At 33.7% G+C, this 16778-nt stretch overlaps 1 protein-coding gene across 1 annotated transcript in view; it reads left to right on the top strand.

The window, feature by feature from the left end:
* The window catches only part of LOC129004503 (matrix metalloproteinase-2-like), a 191752-nt gene extending 178385 nt beyond the window's left edge, over positions 1-13367 (top strand). Inside the window, exons 5-11 of the mRNA XM_054433114.1 lie at positions 1598-1740; positions 7239-7409; positions 7576-7859; positions 8601-8742; positions 9224-9383; positions 10467-10573; positions 11135-13367. Of these exons, the coding sequence (XP_054289089.1) occupies positions 1598-1740; positions 7239-7409; positions 7576-7859; positions 8601-8742; positions 9224-9383; positions 10467-10573; positions 11135-11415 (1288 nt within the window). The 3' untranslated portion in view covers positions 11416-13367. The remainder of the gene's footprint in view (positions 1-1597; positions 1741-7238; positions 7410-7575; positions 7860-8600; positions 8743-9223; positions 9384-10466; positions 10574-11134) is intronic.
* The last annotated feature ends 3411 nt before the right edge of the window (positions 13368-16778 follow it).

The raw sequence follows: 16778 nt of genomic DNA, 5'->3' as shown, positions 1-16778 counted from the left end.
GTATAATAATGTAGATTTATTATACATCGATGGTTTACCTTCGTTATTGATAAACCTAAAGCATTCCGGCCGGTTTTCCCCTTCTCAAAATGCCTCGCTGTACACAACACAGGTCATTGATATAGGGCCAGTTGAGAACGAAAAGTCGTTTTGAGGTAGTGTTAGGGCGCATTTGTAACCTAATAGTTGGATGAGATCACAGACAATGGAATAAACCATTAAAGCATTAAAGTATTATATTGTCTGTGGTTGAGATTGTCCAGGGTCAGGTACTGACTGTGATGAGTCAAGCCTACGCCACTGTTCTGCAACTGCGGTCGTTATCACGATTACGCCTCCTGACTATGTTTCGTTGTCGTCGCGTCGCCGCGTCGGAGTCATTAAAAAAAAACAACAAATAAACAAATTATAGCTACACAAATGAACAAATTTAAGTTACAATCATACTAACACGATCCGTCATACCGACACAAAACAACGATAAATACACAAATTTAAGATACAACCCATACAACCATACTAACACGATCAGTCTTGGGGGTTATGTTTACACAAACTCAAATAGTAAATAAATGTACTCAATGCGTTTCATTGAATTGAAACATAAATAACAGCAATTCAATTATACAGCTGATCAAAATGTAAACAATTATGTTCTTCATAAGGATAACATGGGAACTTTCAAAGCCACTGGGGCAGAGCCCAAGGGGCATTTTCAAAAATGTAAGGCCAGTTTGCAAATCTACGCGACACACTCTTTCCAATGAGACGTCAATAGATAAAATCGGTTAAGAAATGGCGGAAGAGTTCAACCGACAAAGTTTCATGTAGCGTATTAATTATATAGATAGGCTTTATTTTGGAGACTCGTGAGCAGAGCCTCGCAGCTTTGTGATAATGTTTTTCTTCTTTGAATGATACAAATTATATTATTACTATCCAATTTATACAGCAAAATCCCTTGGTTTTATCAACCTTATTTAGTTTTAAAAGTTATGAACTGGTGGCCGCAATTCTTGGTGGGCTGGCACAAGAATATGTTTATTGTGTAAATAACTGCTTCAGTGTAATCCAAATGTTGCTATAATGCTGCAACTAGTTTCAACTTTCAAGAAGTCTTCTTTAAACGTCAAAGGATATCATGATCACACAGTACATAGTTACACAATATTTAATGAAAATTGAAATAATAAAACGGTAACTATAGGTAGGGGGAATTATGCATAAAGGAAATTAAAATGAAATTGATGAAATTCTAATGATAGAACAATTCTCAGAAACTTGTTCTGATTATCTATTTTAAAAATATAATAGAAAAGGCTATGCTTGTACACTACACTAGGTATACGAACCACCAATCTACAGTCCTGTTTCCCAATCCCTATTATAAGGCAACATTGGTCACATGTAAGCCTAATTGTATCAGATCTAAACTTAACTCGTAGTTTGCAGACCATGTCAGGTGTTCAGCTCGTTCTGTTGAGTTATATTTGCAAACACAGTTATACGTTGACTTTTGCTTGTGTTAGTCACATGCGTCCAGTGTATTGGCTATTTGATCTTATCTCAAGTAACAGATGTATTTGCATATGACCAGGGGAGAGCATGGGGATGGCTACGCTTTTGATGGTCCAGGCCGCATACTGGCACACGCATTCTTCCCTGGGGAGGAGAGGGGTGGAGATGTCCATTTTGACGAGGAGGAAACTTGGCTTCTGGAGTATGAGAACAAAGAGGATGGCAAGTGTTAAAATATATCTGTACAAGAAAAATGATTCATCAATGTAAGAATGTGGCACAAAGTGTCTAGTAGAACCTTATACTGTAATTCCGTTTGGGAAAGGTTAGGAAAAAATAAAAAACAATGTCCAGAAAAGCAAGAAGTAATTTAGAGTGAAATAAATGCAATATCTATACCTACTATGTCAGAACCCATTTGGAGACTGAAAAAATTTAAATTTTTGTTACGGCACTGTCCAAAATATAATTTTGGACTCAAAATTTAGGTCCACCAATCTCGAAACCCAGCTTGGACCATCGTCTGTGTTGGTGAATTTCCTCCACTAAAATCCAACATTTGAAGATAATCTAAATCCATTGTAAATCAAAATGAAAAGATGATTGTAGAATCATGTTTTTATTTTGATGTACCATGCAGTAGTGTGTTACGGTATGTTGATACTTGCCTGGACTGTTGTATGATTGTATTGATCATTCTATTTTAATCTAACCCTTATAATACACCCCTATTGTTGGGCGGGTATCTATTTATTTACTATGGAACTCTGTACAATGTATGTTCTCACGAATAACATAAGAAAAACAGAACTATTTTCAGAAACATCACGTAATTTTCAAACTGAGGAAAAATACAAAATTAAGTCTCATACTATTATTGATTTATAAAACGTTGGGATTTCCAATGATAATCTGACAGACTTTTACCATGAGTAAGTTTTAAAGGCCCTAATAACTTTCATTTGATTTGTTGGTAACAGAAATGAACAAAGACAAACTGGGGCAGTTCTCCAATACATGTGGCTGTAGTGGAATGTAAACAAGTCTGTTGTGTAAAGCAGCTAAAGATACAGCATGCATCACCCGTCTATGTCCTTGTTCAAACTCTTTTATCCATCACTTTGACTTGCTTCAAAAACAGTGAATGGTTTTAATGTCTATTATGAAATGAAATGTTTATTTGTCAGACAGAATTTACATTACTAGTGCACCTGTTGCTCGAATTTGAGCAATTGCGAAGTATTACAGGCATATTTAAAAACGAATAACAGTCATAATTTCCGATGACTTAAAAGAGTCAACTCAAAGAAAATTTAATCAATCAACTCCACTCCAGTTATCGAAACCGAAAGCGAACGCTCTTTTGTGTATCATGTGTTTACTATGAACAGCTGTTTTAGTATGCAATTAATAAAAATTATTCGTCTGTTAAACAAAATCTTTTCTTCATAAGAATACATTGGGATTTTGATAGCCTGTGGCGCAAAGCCTGAGGACTTTTTTTACAGGAATCGGGTTTTTTTACACAAAAAATACTTAATTTTGACACATCATTTGTAAAAATCCGTCCATTATTAACGGAGGAGTAGTGTTTTGTCGAAATCGCCTTCATGTGATAAATCACCAGTAAACATATGACATGTCAGTTTTTTTTTTTTTACAACTAACATACATTATATCATACACTAGTGGCTTGCAGGGACAGAAGTCCCTAAAAAGCTCAAATGTAAACAAATTCTTGTAATATTATTTTATAAACAAAATTATATAAACAAACTATAAGAATTAAATGACCTTAGATAGTCATTGGTTGGGTCACTATAGATGCCTCTGTACAACACATCTTAAGTAAAAAAATTGTTTTCTTGTTATTTTCAAAAAATAATTTAATTTATTCCAAAATTTTATCTCTGCTAAAGGCAACAAACATATAATTATTTGTAAGTAAATACTTGTTTACTAAATAAGTAGCTTTGGTCTTGTGGTAATGATGATAAAAAATGCTTACCTGATTAGAATTCTAAACATTTTCTTCGTAAAATATGAAAAGACATACAAGAGTCTGTTGAGACGAGCTTGGTTATTACTAATAACAACCACATTAGCATAGTCACCCAGTTATTCTTTATCATTTCATACTCCTTTTGTTAAGTCCAACAAAATTAGTGTACAAAAGCACCCCTCCAAACCTAACCCTAGATTTATGTTTCTGATGAACTCATGAACACCCCAAGGTAGTATTCCTCCTGAGGGTGTTATTGACATTCCAAGGCGCCTAAATGTTCAGAGGGTTCATCGATGATGGTTTTGATCACACTGAAGTATTCATTTGCTTCTTCATCCACATTTTAAAGTATTATAGTAGTTTGATAGCGTAAAGATAGTGTTAACGACACGAGTAGGTACGAGCCTTGGTGAGTGCCTTAAAAACTTCTACGAGTGTAGTGTCATTAACACTATTTACGCAAGTTATGTACATTACTTTACCTACAACAGTGTTTTAATTACTAAAAATCAATACTCATAACTTCTAAGACAGGTTATGTTTTCATTTAAAACCTCTCATTGCCACTGACAGTGATACAACATTGTGAAACATTGTACCAAACACTAACTGCACCACTCAACAATTAAATTGGCCTGAACAGCTGATTAGTTGAAGTTTGAATCATTACAATTTTACTTCTTCTCTCTCAATCCTTGAACCTCATTGGTCCGTTACTTGTGTTGTTATGAGTAAAACTGTGCTGTTATGAAAGTAAACATTGCTGTTATGAGAAACTTTTCAATTCTAAGAACTGAACTGAAATGGCTACTTTAAAAAACGGTTGTAGGTAAAATTGTTAACGGTATTGCTTTTGTCATTCAATTGATAACATATCATGTTGTGTTTTTAATATATCTATATATATAATACGTGTATATATATATATATATGGGGTTAAAAAATCGAATCCGTTGTCACTGGTTAGGGTTCAATCTTTTCATCAGCATTGACACACATATTTTTTGTTAGTTTTAAGAAACCTAAAGAAACGTAGAAACTACCTCCAGTTCTTAACCATTCCCAATGTTTTGCACCATTCTTAAATACTCTCCTTCGTAGTCGCGGTTTTCCCCTAACACCATACGTTTCAACACTGCTTTACCATTCTAATCTAAAAACAGAACCTTAAAATCAATAAACAACCAAATACGCAATGTTTACATCAGCTGGTACATTTAAAACAGCTTATACAAAGACTGTAGCAATACTTCCATTAGAAAATGACTGGATCTTTGACGGCCTGTGTGGTAGAGCAGGGTTATAATTTTTGACACTTCTAAATGAATCCTCAACAGCCACCTGCTTTATCCTAGCTCGAGATATTTTGTTTATATTTCGTTATAGCACACAGTCTAGTGGGGTCGTATAGCTGCATATAGTGGCAGAATATTTCAGTTCTGGCAGAGAGGCTGCAATTTTAGGTGGTTATAGTATAAAAGTTTCTGAACCTAAAACCGCCCAGACCCCAATTTTTAAGGACCTCGGTCGTCCGTAATGACGTCATCAAAATGGCGGCCGTAAGAGGATGCTGGGTCCCCATGAATTGGCTATAACGACCGATTTTCATGAAATTTGGCACACAAGTGCTTGGATACATTATGTCGGCCTGGGTTGAAAATGGTCAAGTTTCATCAAGTCATTTCAAAATGGCGGCTGTTCAAAACTAAAAAAAATTATGAGGAAAATAATTGTGAATTGTTTTATACAGGGTGAGTTTTAAAAGAGTTCCCCCCCTACTTTTTTATACATTTCTTAAGATATCAACTTTGAACCATGTCAGATCATTGTCGAGTAGCAAGTACTTCATTTTGACTGGGTTTACATTTTTGGCCGCCATCTTGGATCCGCCATTTTGGATACAAAGTTATTTTTTCAAATGTAAAGATAGGGATTGTGACCCACCGTTTCAAACAAAACCTTTACGCTGAATACGATGCTGCAATCCGTTTAAAAAAATGTTGATCCATTCTAAAGTTATGAGAACTTTTTATAACTTTATTTTTAGTCCATTATAACATTGTGCATTTACAAACTAAGGCCATAATCTCAAAATAGTGCTAGATAAAGATAAGTGGACACCACCATTCATTGTTGACCTATTTTTACTCGGTTATGACGGATGTATTTTTTTCAGCCACCATCTTGAATCCGCCATTTTGAAATGTGATAAATTATTTTAAATATGAAGGTGGTGTTGTGACCCATCATTTTGAACTACTTTTTTATGTTGAATTCAATGCCGCAATCCGTTTTACATTGTCATGTTTGGTTTTTGAAATATTGACATTTTAAATCAAAATAATTGTTATATTTTATCAAGAAAGCTTGATAACTAAAAACGGATAAAATAAAAACTAGTCGAAATGAAGGAATCGCTACTCTACAATTATCTGACGTGGTTCGGAGTTGATATCTTAAGAAAAGTATAAAAAAGTAGGGGGGAACTCATTTAAAACTCACCCTGTATAAAACAATTCACAATTATTTTTCTCATAATTTTTTTAGTTTTGAATGGCCGCCATTTTGAAATGACTTGATGAAACTTGACCATTTTCAACCCAGGCCGACATAATGTATTCAAGCACTTGTGTGCCAAATTTCATGAAAATCGGTTCAGGCATTCGGTCGTTATAGCCAATTCATGGGGACCCAGCATCCTCTTACGGCCGCCATTTTGATGACGTCATTACGGACGACCGAGGTCCTTAAAAATTGGGGTCTGGGCGGTTTTAGGTTCAGAAACTTGTATACTATAACCACCTAAAATTGCAGCCTCTCTGCCAGAACTGAAATATTTTCCTGCTACCCAACCTGACTATTACATTTTCTCTTATTGATTGCCGGAATTTGCTTCAGAAATATGGATATGTCCTTTTATTAAGAGTGCTTGTTTAGTTATCTCAAAACTCATTTAGAGTTGTCCTTACCTTAATTGTTAAGCGTTCTAAGTCACATCGATTATGGGTAGTGAATCTGATAAATTACTAAAATTGAAAGTTACCACATCAGTATTTTTAGTTCTAACGTTAAAGAAGATTTGTTGCTTAAAATAGTTTATCTAAGACACACAGTGTAAAAGCCTTTAATTGTTTATAAGAATTGCTTCTGCTTCTTGATTAGTTGACATATTTATTTCCTTCTCCAATGATCACAAGGAGTCTACTGATTATTTTACTCTCTTTATGACATTATCTTTTTTTTTCGTAAATGATCTCTTAAAACTCAAATATTTATTCTTTATGCATTTTTCTTGGCTAGAAACACTGTGTAAGTAGTGGCTTTCAGCATGATTGGTAAATATTTCATCATGATGTTCATGATATTAATATCTGCGATACATTTAATAATCTTTTAATTTTTAATAGGCTAATTCCTTTACATCAGGGCTCTGAGTTTTGCAATCATTGTAATCCAGCTTATTAATTATCAATTAAAGCTAAGCTCAGTCAGCATCCTATCCCAACCATGTTGTGGGTGGAATTGTCTGTGGACTTATCTTTTATCAGGGGAAGTATCAGTCTGATTGTTTTATCTGTTTTCCTCTGATACTAGTTGGGCCAGTCAAAACGAATTTAATGAAATCAATTTCAGGTTGTCGTTAGGCAAACCTTATGTCTTTAAATCTACTTTTTACTTTTCAAAATACAGTTTTGAACATTGATGATTGTTACAGTGGATGGCACCCATGTGTTCATGGTGGCTGTGCATGAGTTTGGCCACTCACTTGGCTTGTCTCACTCAAGTGATCCGACTTCTCTCATGTTCCCTTGGTACCAGACTCTCAGCAGCGTTGGAACATTCACCTTACCTGATGATGATCGACGAGGCATCCAACAACTCTATGGTAAGTATCATCTTTATGTAGTCAAAACTTATTGGAAGTTATATTTAACTCCAGTTAGTTTAAGCCGGTAGCCATTTTCAAAAGTTCTCTAATTCACTCCTGTTTCAAAATAAGAATTTATGACAGCACAGTGTATTTACTTCTGAAAATGTGACATGTTTTTCAGGAGCCAAAAACCGATGGGCTAAAATTCCTACATACAAGCCAAATATGGAAGGCCAGCAACCCTTCAGACCACCGTACAGACCTACCAAAACCCCCAACACTGCTGCCACCACTCCAGCTTCAGCGGTACCAACCTTCAAAATCAGTAGTACCACTACGACACACCGACCGCACCACAGACACCACCACCCTACCTCCACTGCACCTGGCAAACCTGATACTTGCGACACCAGCTTTGACGCAGTCGCTGTTATCAGAAAAGAGACCTTTTTCTTCAAAGGAGAAGTACGTTTGATCAGTTTGTTTATTTAGTTATTTCTCAAGCTCACTACAAATTCTAACAATCAAACAAGACAACATAAGACACATTGAAATAAGAGGGTGAGAACGCACTACTACTGTAACACAAACCTGATATTAATTGGATTCAAGTTTATTGTTTTAATTTTTAGTCTGAATCTCTTTTGGGCTATTTGATAATACCTTATCCTATGGCCATGGCCAAATAAAAGTTGTATATTGCTCCTAATTGTTAATGGTTGTGATATTGTTTTGTTCTAGCGAATCGATCAACGTTTAAACAAACTCATTGAATATTGTCTAGTAGTCTTGGAAAACGTGTGTAAATGCTAAAAGCTTAGTGTAAATATATTCAAGCTATTGTTAAAAGTCCTATTTTTTTAATAATGAAACTGTACACTGCCATAATAATAACATTGTTGACTTGGATCAGCTTCCAAACAAACTCAAAAACAAACTTTGAAAAATCTGAAATCCTATGTCTTTTCTAGTTTGTTAACCAATCCTTCTTGTGGAAACACAACAGCCACCAACATTTCCTGATTCACCTAAATCAAATAAACAAGGTCTAGTCTGCACATATTTTAAAGCGAAGGCGAGTGAAGGATGAGCTAAGATCAGCTGGTTTTTTAAGCAGGATCATTTGATTTATTCAACTATTTGATAGTGTGTGTGTGTGTGTGTGTGAGAAGTATGATATTATATTAATTGTTGTTGTTGTGGCAGTACATGTGGAGGCTAGGTGACAAGGGGCTGATGGAAGGATACCCAGCTCCAATCACTCACCTGTGGAAGGAACTGCCTCGGAACCTGACTCATGTGGATGCCGTCTACGAACGTCTTGACAAGAAAATCGTCTTCTTTGTTGGTAAGAGAAATTGCCTGAATCCCTCATAACATAGACAAATTTATAAAAAAATAATACTCTAAAGCTTTAATTTTTAGAACAAGGTTACTTCCAGATTATCCTACAAAAAATCATAAAATAGTGTTTATTAATCTAATACAAAAACAACATACCTCAAAGCTGTACACAAAACAATTTTATAAGATGGTTGGTTACAAAGTATTCATAGTTTTTTAAATAAACGGTAACTTATCATCAATCTGGCACACTTTCTCCCAATAGCTTGTTAACAACAACATAGGTAAGCGGTGGAAGTAAATATGATATTTTATCCCCATACAATTTTTTCCCCAAAAACACAATGGTAGCAATAACTTAAGAACCATATTTTTTACTGCGACAAGGGTTGTACCATTTTGTTTCGAGTTAGAGGACTATATAGCACTACTTGATCAAAATTGGATTTGGGTTTACATTTTTATCATGAAAACTTGTCCTGCAGGACGAGAGATGTACGTTTTTGATGGTAACCGCCTGGAGACGGGATACCCTCGTCCACTGCAGTCCCTAGGTTTACCTTCCACAGTGGATCACATAGATGCTGCGATGGTCTGGGGATACAACAGTCGTACCTACTTCTACAGCGGAAACATCTACTGGAGGTTAGGCATTATAAATACATTAGAGTAAACTCTAATTTATTCTAAAGATCTAGCATAACAAACTAGAAATATCCACCTTTACTCCAACAAATTATTTACTGATTTTTCAAGCTTTTTAAAATTATGATGTTTTTAGAAGGCACACAAACCATGTTCATAGGTGGTACCTAAACCAAATTCGGGTTTCAATACCATAAATAAACAAAAATGAATTTGAATCAAATGAAAATCAGGTTTATAAAACACTGGACATAACCTTATGGCATTATGCATCGTCATCGTCACTGTCTGAAGCTGTGTCTTAGTGGCACAATCTAAGCTAGTCGTCTGCCAGGTTGTCTCTAGTAGTTGCATACAAGCAGACATCATTAGAACTTCATAATATGTTGTTTTACACAATATTGGGCGTGGCCATGGGTGGTTACGTCGACCAGTGGTTATATCAAGACAACTATAGGTCGATGTACCAAGGCTAGTTAAAAGAGGATGATGTGATGTAATGATAACCTAATACCTCAATATTTTTAGATGAGATTTTTAGCAGATTTTTGTTATTGTATGGTAATTTTTGTATTATTAATTAAATGGAACTTTAAAAAACACCCAATCTATTATGTTAATGTTATTTGTTTAAAGTTCGAGCTAGTGAAATAATTTGTTTATGTTTATGATCCACACCATTTCACTTCTAATATCAGTTGTTGACAGTTAAGAATAGTTCTATCACCTATTTCCTGATGAGCTGTATTCGAGTCAGCAGCTATCTGATGCCAAATTCATTTATGTTCAAAGTCATTTATGTGTCAAATACTGCTTCCACAAGGATTGCATTGAAACTTTGAGACCCCGTGGGGCGGATTCCTGGGAGAATTTTGTTGTGCCATATAGATATTTGATATCACTGGTATAGTCATTATCACCATGCAAAATTTGAAAATGATTGCTTCAGTCGTCTAGGAATTAATATTATAATAATTGATATTATTCTTTAGTGTACTACAAAACGCATAATAGTCTACGAGTAAGAGGTTCTCTCGCTGCGCTCAATTAAAAATGCATTTAATTAATACTTTTTTGTTTTAGGTTTGATGAGGAAGAGAAGCACATAGAGCTGGACTACCCAAGAGAAATAACCACAATGTGGAAGGGGATGGGCTCACATTTCGATGCAGTATTCCAATGGAAAGATGGTAAGTTTGCAGTTATAGTCAAATTAAAGTTCATTTTTAGGTTAAAATTCTGATGTAAAGTTAATTTGATCCACTATGGGTGTTTAAGCTTTATAAATGTTATTGGTCAAACTAAAACAAAGAATTAAAGAACACTACTTTTGAACCTACGACTGAAATCTGCTTTTGATTAATTAAAATCAACACGAAACTACATTCAATTGGTTTTGATATTGACGTTTGGATACATTATCAATAATCAGGATTCATTGCTGTTCCGTAGGGGAATTAGAACATTCCTATCATGAAATTGTTTTTTTTTTTCATCACATTCTCTTCCAACATTCCAACAGTTAGATTCCTCATGATTGTGAATCAATTATTTTGAAGATTGCAGTTGAAAGACACTAATTGCATTATTTGCGCGCAAAAGCAAATATTCGGTGAAAATTGTTTAGCCTGTAGTTTTTAGAAGTAAACTAGCTCCATTGAAACTCAAGACAGTCATTCTCAATCTTATCTGTTTTGATATGATTCAACAACTGTAACAACATTTACTAGTCTTGTTCTTTTTTTTACCAGGAAAAACATACTTCTTCAAAGGAAAGGGTTTTTGGCGACTGAACGACATAAGAATGCGAGCTGAAAGCGAACAACCAATTCCTTCTGCTCCGTTTTGGTTTGGTTGTCCAAATTTCACCCTAGATATGAATCCCACTAAACTGCCCAAATTCTGGGGCAAAAAGTGGCATGAAACAACACAAAAAGGTGAAAACAGTCCCTATTCTTCCAAGGCTTCTTTCTTGTCTTTCAATATCTACTTGTGTGCTGTTATATTATTTTACCACCTACTTCCAAGGTGAAATATGTTAATAAGTTAGCTTTATTTATTAATTTTTGTATTACAGCTTTACTATATCACATTATACTAAGTTATATGTAAATGTAAATTTGTACTTACAAAAGCAACTTTTAAAACCAGTTACTTTTTTGAAAGCAGTGCAATGTGTATGCACCTATTCACTGCCCAATGTGATTTGTAGGGTCTTATGAAATAAACAATTGGAAGTTAATATCAAATATAAAGTTGTATATAATTTATGTTTTATACTTATTTTTAGGGCCTATTATCATTATGTTTAAGTACTGGTATACAAAGATGATAATTTTGTTTAAAGTTTACACCAAAATGTAAGGTTTTGATTTTTGATGTCTGAGCTATCCTTAAAATACAAATTGACTAAATATTAGATTTAATAAAAGATCTCATACCACATATTTAACTACTACTACAACAGCAGTAGGTTGTATGATACTAATGTCAATTAAGTTTGTTTGATTTCTTGTTTTAAAACAATTTTTATAGTAAATTGTTTAAATTCTTAGTTTTAAAAGACATTAAAATCCTCCTTATGGTTTAAGGTAACATCTTTTTAACATTATTTTAACAAATAATTCTCAATCCAAGACTAAAATATGATTTTCCTATAAGTATGGTACTACTTAATTTAATTCAATTTTATACCATATAATTTGCAAATCTTGTCTATTTTATCAAATCATAGGGTATGGTACCATTTTCAATATTCATGGAAACATGCTGATGCTATTAAGAGTTATTTATTTGTACACAAAGCTCTGATACGATCCACAGTTATGTGAGTATCCTGTATCTACATAATTCATAAGGCAATATTAAAAAAATAATATTAAATAATTCTCTGGCCTTGTTTTTTTTCTTTTCTTCAGACATTATATCCAAATTGATTAAATATCAAGTTATGAAAAACATTTTAAGAACAACTCATAATAGAGGTTCTACATTGGAGTGTATTCTATAATATAAACAAAACAAAATAACTTATTGATAGAATTATCCAACTTGTAAATTCTGCAGTAAATTTGCTTGTGTGTGATCTTGTTGTGTGATTGTCTTGGCACACCGCAAGTGGTCTTACCTAATTGAGTGAATGTCCATTCAAAAGACTGACTTTTGACTGATTTTTTAGCGACTTTGATGAAGAAAATGTATTCCTGTTGATAACATACAAACTTCCTCCGTTTTCAGTTTTTGTTGTATAAAACTGTCTTTATCATATTTTTCATGATATCCACAAGTTTTGTACTTATCAATTCTATTTTACGTGTAATATTTTGTATCATGTAAATGTATTGGCTCAGTAAGGTTGGTGTATGTCTGGTAAGATCACAAAAACACTGATCTTTCACACTAATTTACAATTTTAGTTTGTTGAGTAGAGTGATGTTATCTATTTTTACATCAAGTATATTCCCTGACACAGTACTTTTGTTTTATTACTGGTGTACATTTTGTAGTCATCCAACCTGATCTGTTTCATACTTGACGTTCTGATTCAATACATTTTGCACCTCTCAAAAACACATTTCAACAAACTGTTGTCAACAGGAAAAAGATTTTATCAAGCGTATAAAGTAAGTTTGGAGGATATTTTTGAAAAAAGTATTGTTAGACGGTTTTTAATGGGTATAAATAATGCTACCAACGTTGTAAAAATGTAAAAATAACAATCTACTGCCATCATATAGTGTCAAGTAGCCTAACCATATGTAGTAGTTTTGTGTGTTAAATGTGTCATCTTGTAATATAGTCTAAGATATATATCCATTATAAGTATTGTTACATTTATATTTTTAGCACTTTTCTATAAATCTTGTGATATGTGATTTACACATCTATTATATTTTTAAGGTGACTTGTGTAAAAAAATATTTATGTACATTTTTTACAAGGAACTATGCAACGCATTGTGTTTATTTAAAATATACAAATTATTTCAAGTTAATTTATATTTTCTTCCTACAACTCCCAACAAAATGCACATGGTATGCTTATAGCTATTTACATTACAAGTGTAGTAAGAGCGTTTTTACATCACGCAGGTGAATGTTGTGCAACGAGCGGAAGCGAGTTGCATAATTCACCTGAGAGATGTAAACACGCTCTTGCGCAACGTGTAACGTACAAGATTTTACCTGACTCGACAATATACAGGAGGTTACGAGCAATATGCTTCATTATCTATTTCACTTATCGTCTAACAGTAACGTTCTTTTACAAACAAAAGCTAGGTTAGGAAAAAACTTTAAAGCATAACAATAACATTCAAGCGCACAGCTGATTTCTGGCGTTGAACGTCGATGCCTCCATAGAGGTATATTTTTTTAAGTTAAGCACTCAATGTTATTTAAATGGGTTTCATTACATCACCGAGTGAGTTTTTTTCAACTTTACATCACTCGAGAAGTAAGGAAGTTGTATACATCACGCTTAGGGAAGTTTAACATGGCGGGTTAGGTAAAATAATAAATATATTTCATTACATTGTTAATGTTAGAATAATATAAATGCAACTTGGTTGGATGATTATTATTATACCTTGCAGTGCAGCAAAATATTTTCTAGATGGTAAAAAAATACAAACAACAGCATCGATTTTTGAAATTAAATTTAAATACTTTTTAAATTAAATTTAAATACTTTTTATAAGTACACAATAATACAAACCCCCGTTATATTATTGTATCATTCTAAATATTGCATTTAAATAACTCGTAGTAATACAAATACCATTGGGTATTACTAAAGCTGATTAAATATAACAAACAAAACATAATGTAGTTTTAAACATCACACTTGGAAATGAGTGAAGGTTATGTGGTCTTGTTTGTACAGCCAGTTTATGTCTTACAAAACAATAACAAAATATCAAACAACATATAAGTATACTAGCTGCTATACCTGTGCCTTGCAACGGGGTCAAGATGTAGAAGAGACAATTTTGGTTCCTTGAAAATGCCGTAAAATGGTTGTTTTTTCCTCCATTTAATTTGAAAACGAAATTCAACTGTAGCCTACCACTTAACTTGATAACAGTCCGTTTGTGTTAACTCAGACTGTAACCACTTATTTAAGCTACCTAGGGTGGTGTAAGAGTGGTGCCGATGCCCACATAAAAATATTACATGTAGACCTATTGTTTTAAAAATATGCTTACTAATAAGTATATTTACTTTGAAACAAACATTTTTGATGTCAATTGTTAGGTAAAACAAATCCTAAAACTAAGGGTAATGTGGTGAATAAAAAATTATTGCCGATTGTTAAATATCACATAAAAAAAGATACAAATAACCCAAATGCTTTGATTATACGTAGTAAGGCCTCTTTCCCTGATAGAACAGGTCCATAATTATGAAATCCACTTGTATAAAGTGCAAGAATCATTTCGTGTAACAATTGCGGAAACAACAATCTATATATTAATTTGAAACTGTTTTTCTTTGTCACAGCTATTTTGAGAGAACGGCTGGGCGTAGAAACTCGGTAGAGGTGTCTAAAGAAAGGTCTTGGTCTTTAGATGAGCCATCAAAAGAGAAACATGGTGAATTCCCTTGGGGCTCTGCCCCTGTGGCCTTTAAATTCCCATCCCATGTTATTCTTATGGAGGGAAACGGGGTTTTTGTCACAGCTAATTTGAGAGAACGACTGGGCGCAGAAACTTGGTAGGGGTCTCTAAAGAAAGGTCTTGGTCTGTAGATGAGCCATACAAAGAGGAAAGAGGTCAATTCCCTTGGGGCTCTGCCCCAGAAGCCTTTAAAGTTGCCTCTTCAGATTTGTTTACATTACGACCATATGCATAATTCTACACTACCTTTTAATGCAACAGCTGTTAATATTTAAATTGTGATTTATTGACTTTGTCAAAATGAAGTACAGTATTTGCAATGGATTTTTCTGATTTTAAAATTGATTTTCTTCTGCATCGTGTCATGTTTTGCAATACAATGTTCTTTTACCAAATCAGTGGAAAATCCTAATATCACAGTAGATTTTGAAATTATTTCTTATGGAGTTAACTTATATCTATTGTATGGGTTGGTTTCTGCCTTTTTACCACTTCTTGGAGATTGTACGTAGGTGATATTCTTTGGCATATTGTATCTGTAGACGAAACTTTGGTTGGTGTAATTATTACAATGGAAAAGAGCGAGAAATCCTGGACAATTTGATATAGGCTAAAAATTAAACTCAATTAACACTGTGCTACATTTCTTGAGCAATCATTGAAATAACCGATTTGCAAACAATGGAAGAATAGAAAAAGTCATAGAACACAACCAAGTAGTAGAAATAGAAATAATGTTTTTTTCACACTAAAAACGCTCAAAAAACAAGATTAACTTTTACAAAAAGAGATAAGATATTTACAACAGATTTTGATTATATCTAACTGTTGTGTAGATCGTGAGTATTTCCATAATCTTTGAGTCGCCTGTAATGCTTCGCAATTGCTCGAATTCGAGCAACAGGTACACTAGTTTTAGGGTATTTCAAAATACCCTACAACTTTTTTTTTACCAATTGTTACATGAAATGCTTCTTGCATTCTTCTTTTTTTTAAACGAGCCTGCTCTATGAAACTTATTATGATATTTTTCCTGTTTAGCTTATCAAATATATCCTTGTTGTTAATTACTACACAATTTGTTAATATTTCATCCACAAATAACTTACAAAGAGTTTGTTAAAATTGGCAAATCTTACAGCAAGTAAGTGTCACTTTGACCGTTCCAAAATTCAAGACCTTTAAATTTACACTCTTGCTATTGATTATAGAAACACTATTGATATTGATTTTAGTGAGTAGTCTGATAAATTCAGGAATCCTCACACTACAGGTTGGCTACCTGAGTGCGTAAAAGCATTTTCCCTGCTATCCCTAAAAACATTTATTATAGAAAAATAACATATTAATGTTGTCCAATGATTTTAGAAACAAAAGTAATTTGCAAGCAGCTTAATTTTAGCGAATTTCCCATATAGGGAATAAGCTATTACCGTAGGTCTCATGGTAAGACCTAGACCCGGGACCGATTTACTTTTTCGTTTTGAGGTACCCAGAGGCCAAAAACACCATCTGTCCCAATTCATATATATATCTATATAATTAATACGCTACACGAAACTTTGTCGGTTGAACTCCTCCGCCATTTCTTAACCGATTTTATCCATTGACGTCTCATTGGAAAGAGCGTGTCGCGTAGATTTGCAAACTGGCCTTACATTTTTAAAAAAATCCCTTGGGCTCTGCCCCAGTGGCTTTGAAAGTTCCCATATTATCCTTATGAAGAACATAATTGTTTACGTTTTGATCAGCTGTATAATTTAATTGCTGTTGTTTGT

This window comes from Macrosteles quadrilineatus, unplaced genomic scaffold (genome assembly GCF_028750875.1).
Source record: "Macrosteles quadrilineatus isolate MER2022 unplaced genomic scaffold, UCM_ALF_1.0 Scaffold_1__1_contigs__length_201487025, whole genome shotgun sequence".
NCBI classification, from domain to species: domain Eukaryota; kingdom Metazoa; phylum Arthropoda; class Insecta; order Hemiptera; family Cicadellidae; genus Macrosteles; species Macrosteles quadrilineatus.
This window is presented reverse-complemented; position numbering and strand designations above follow the sequence as displayed.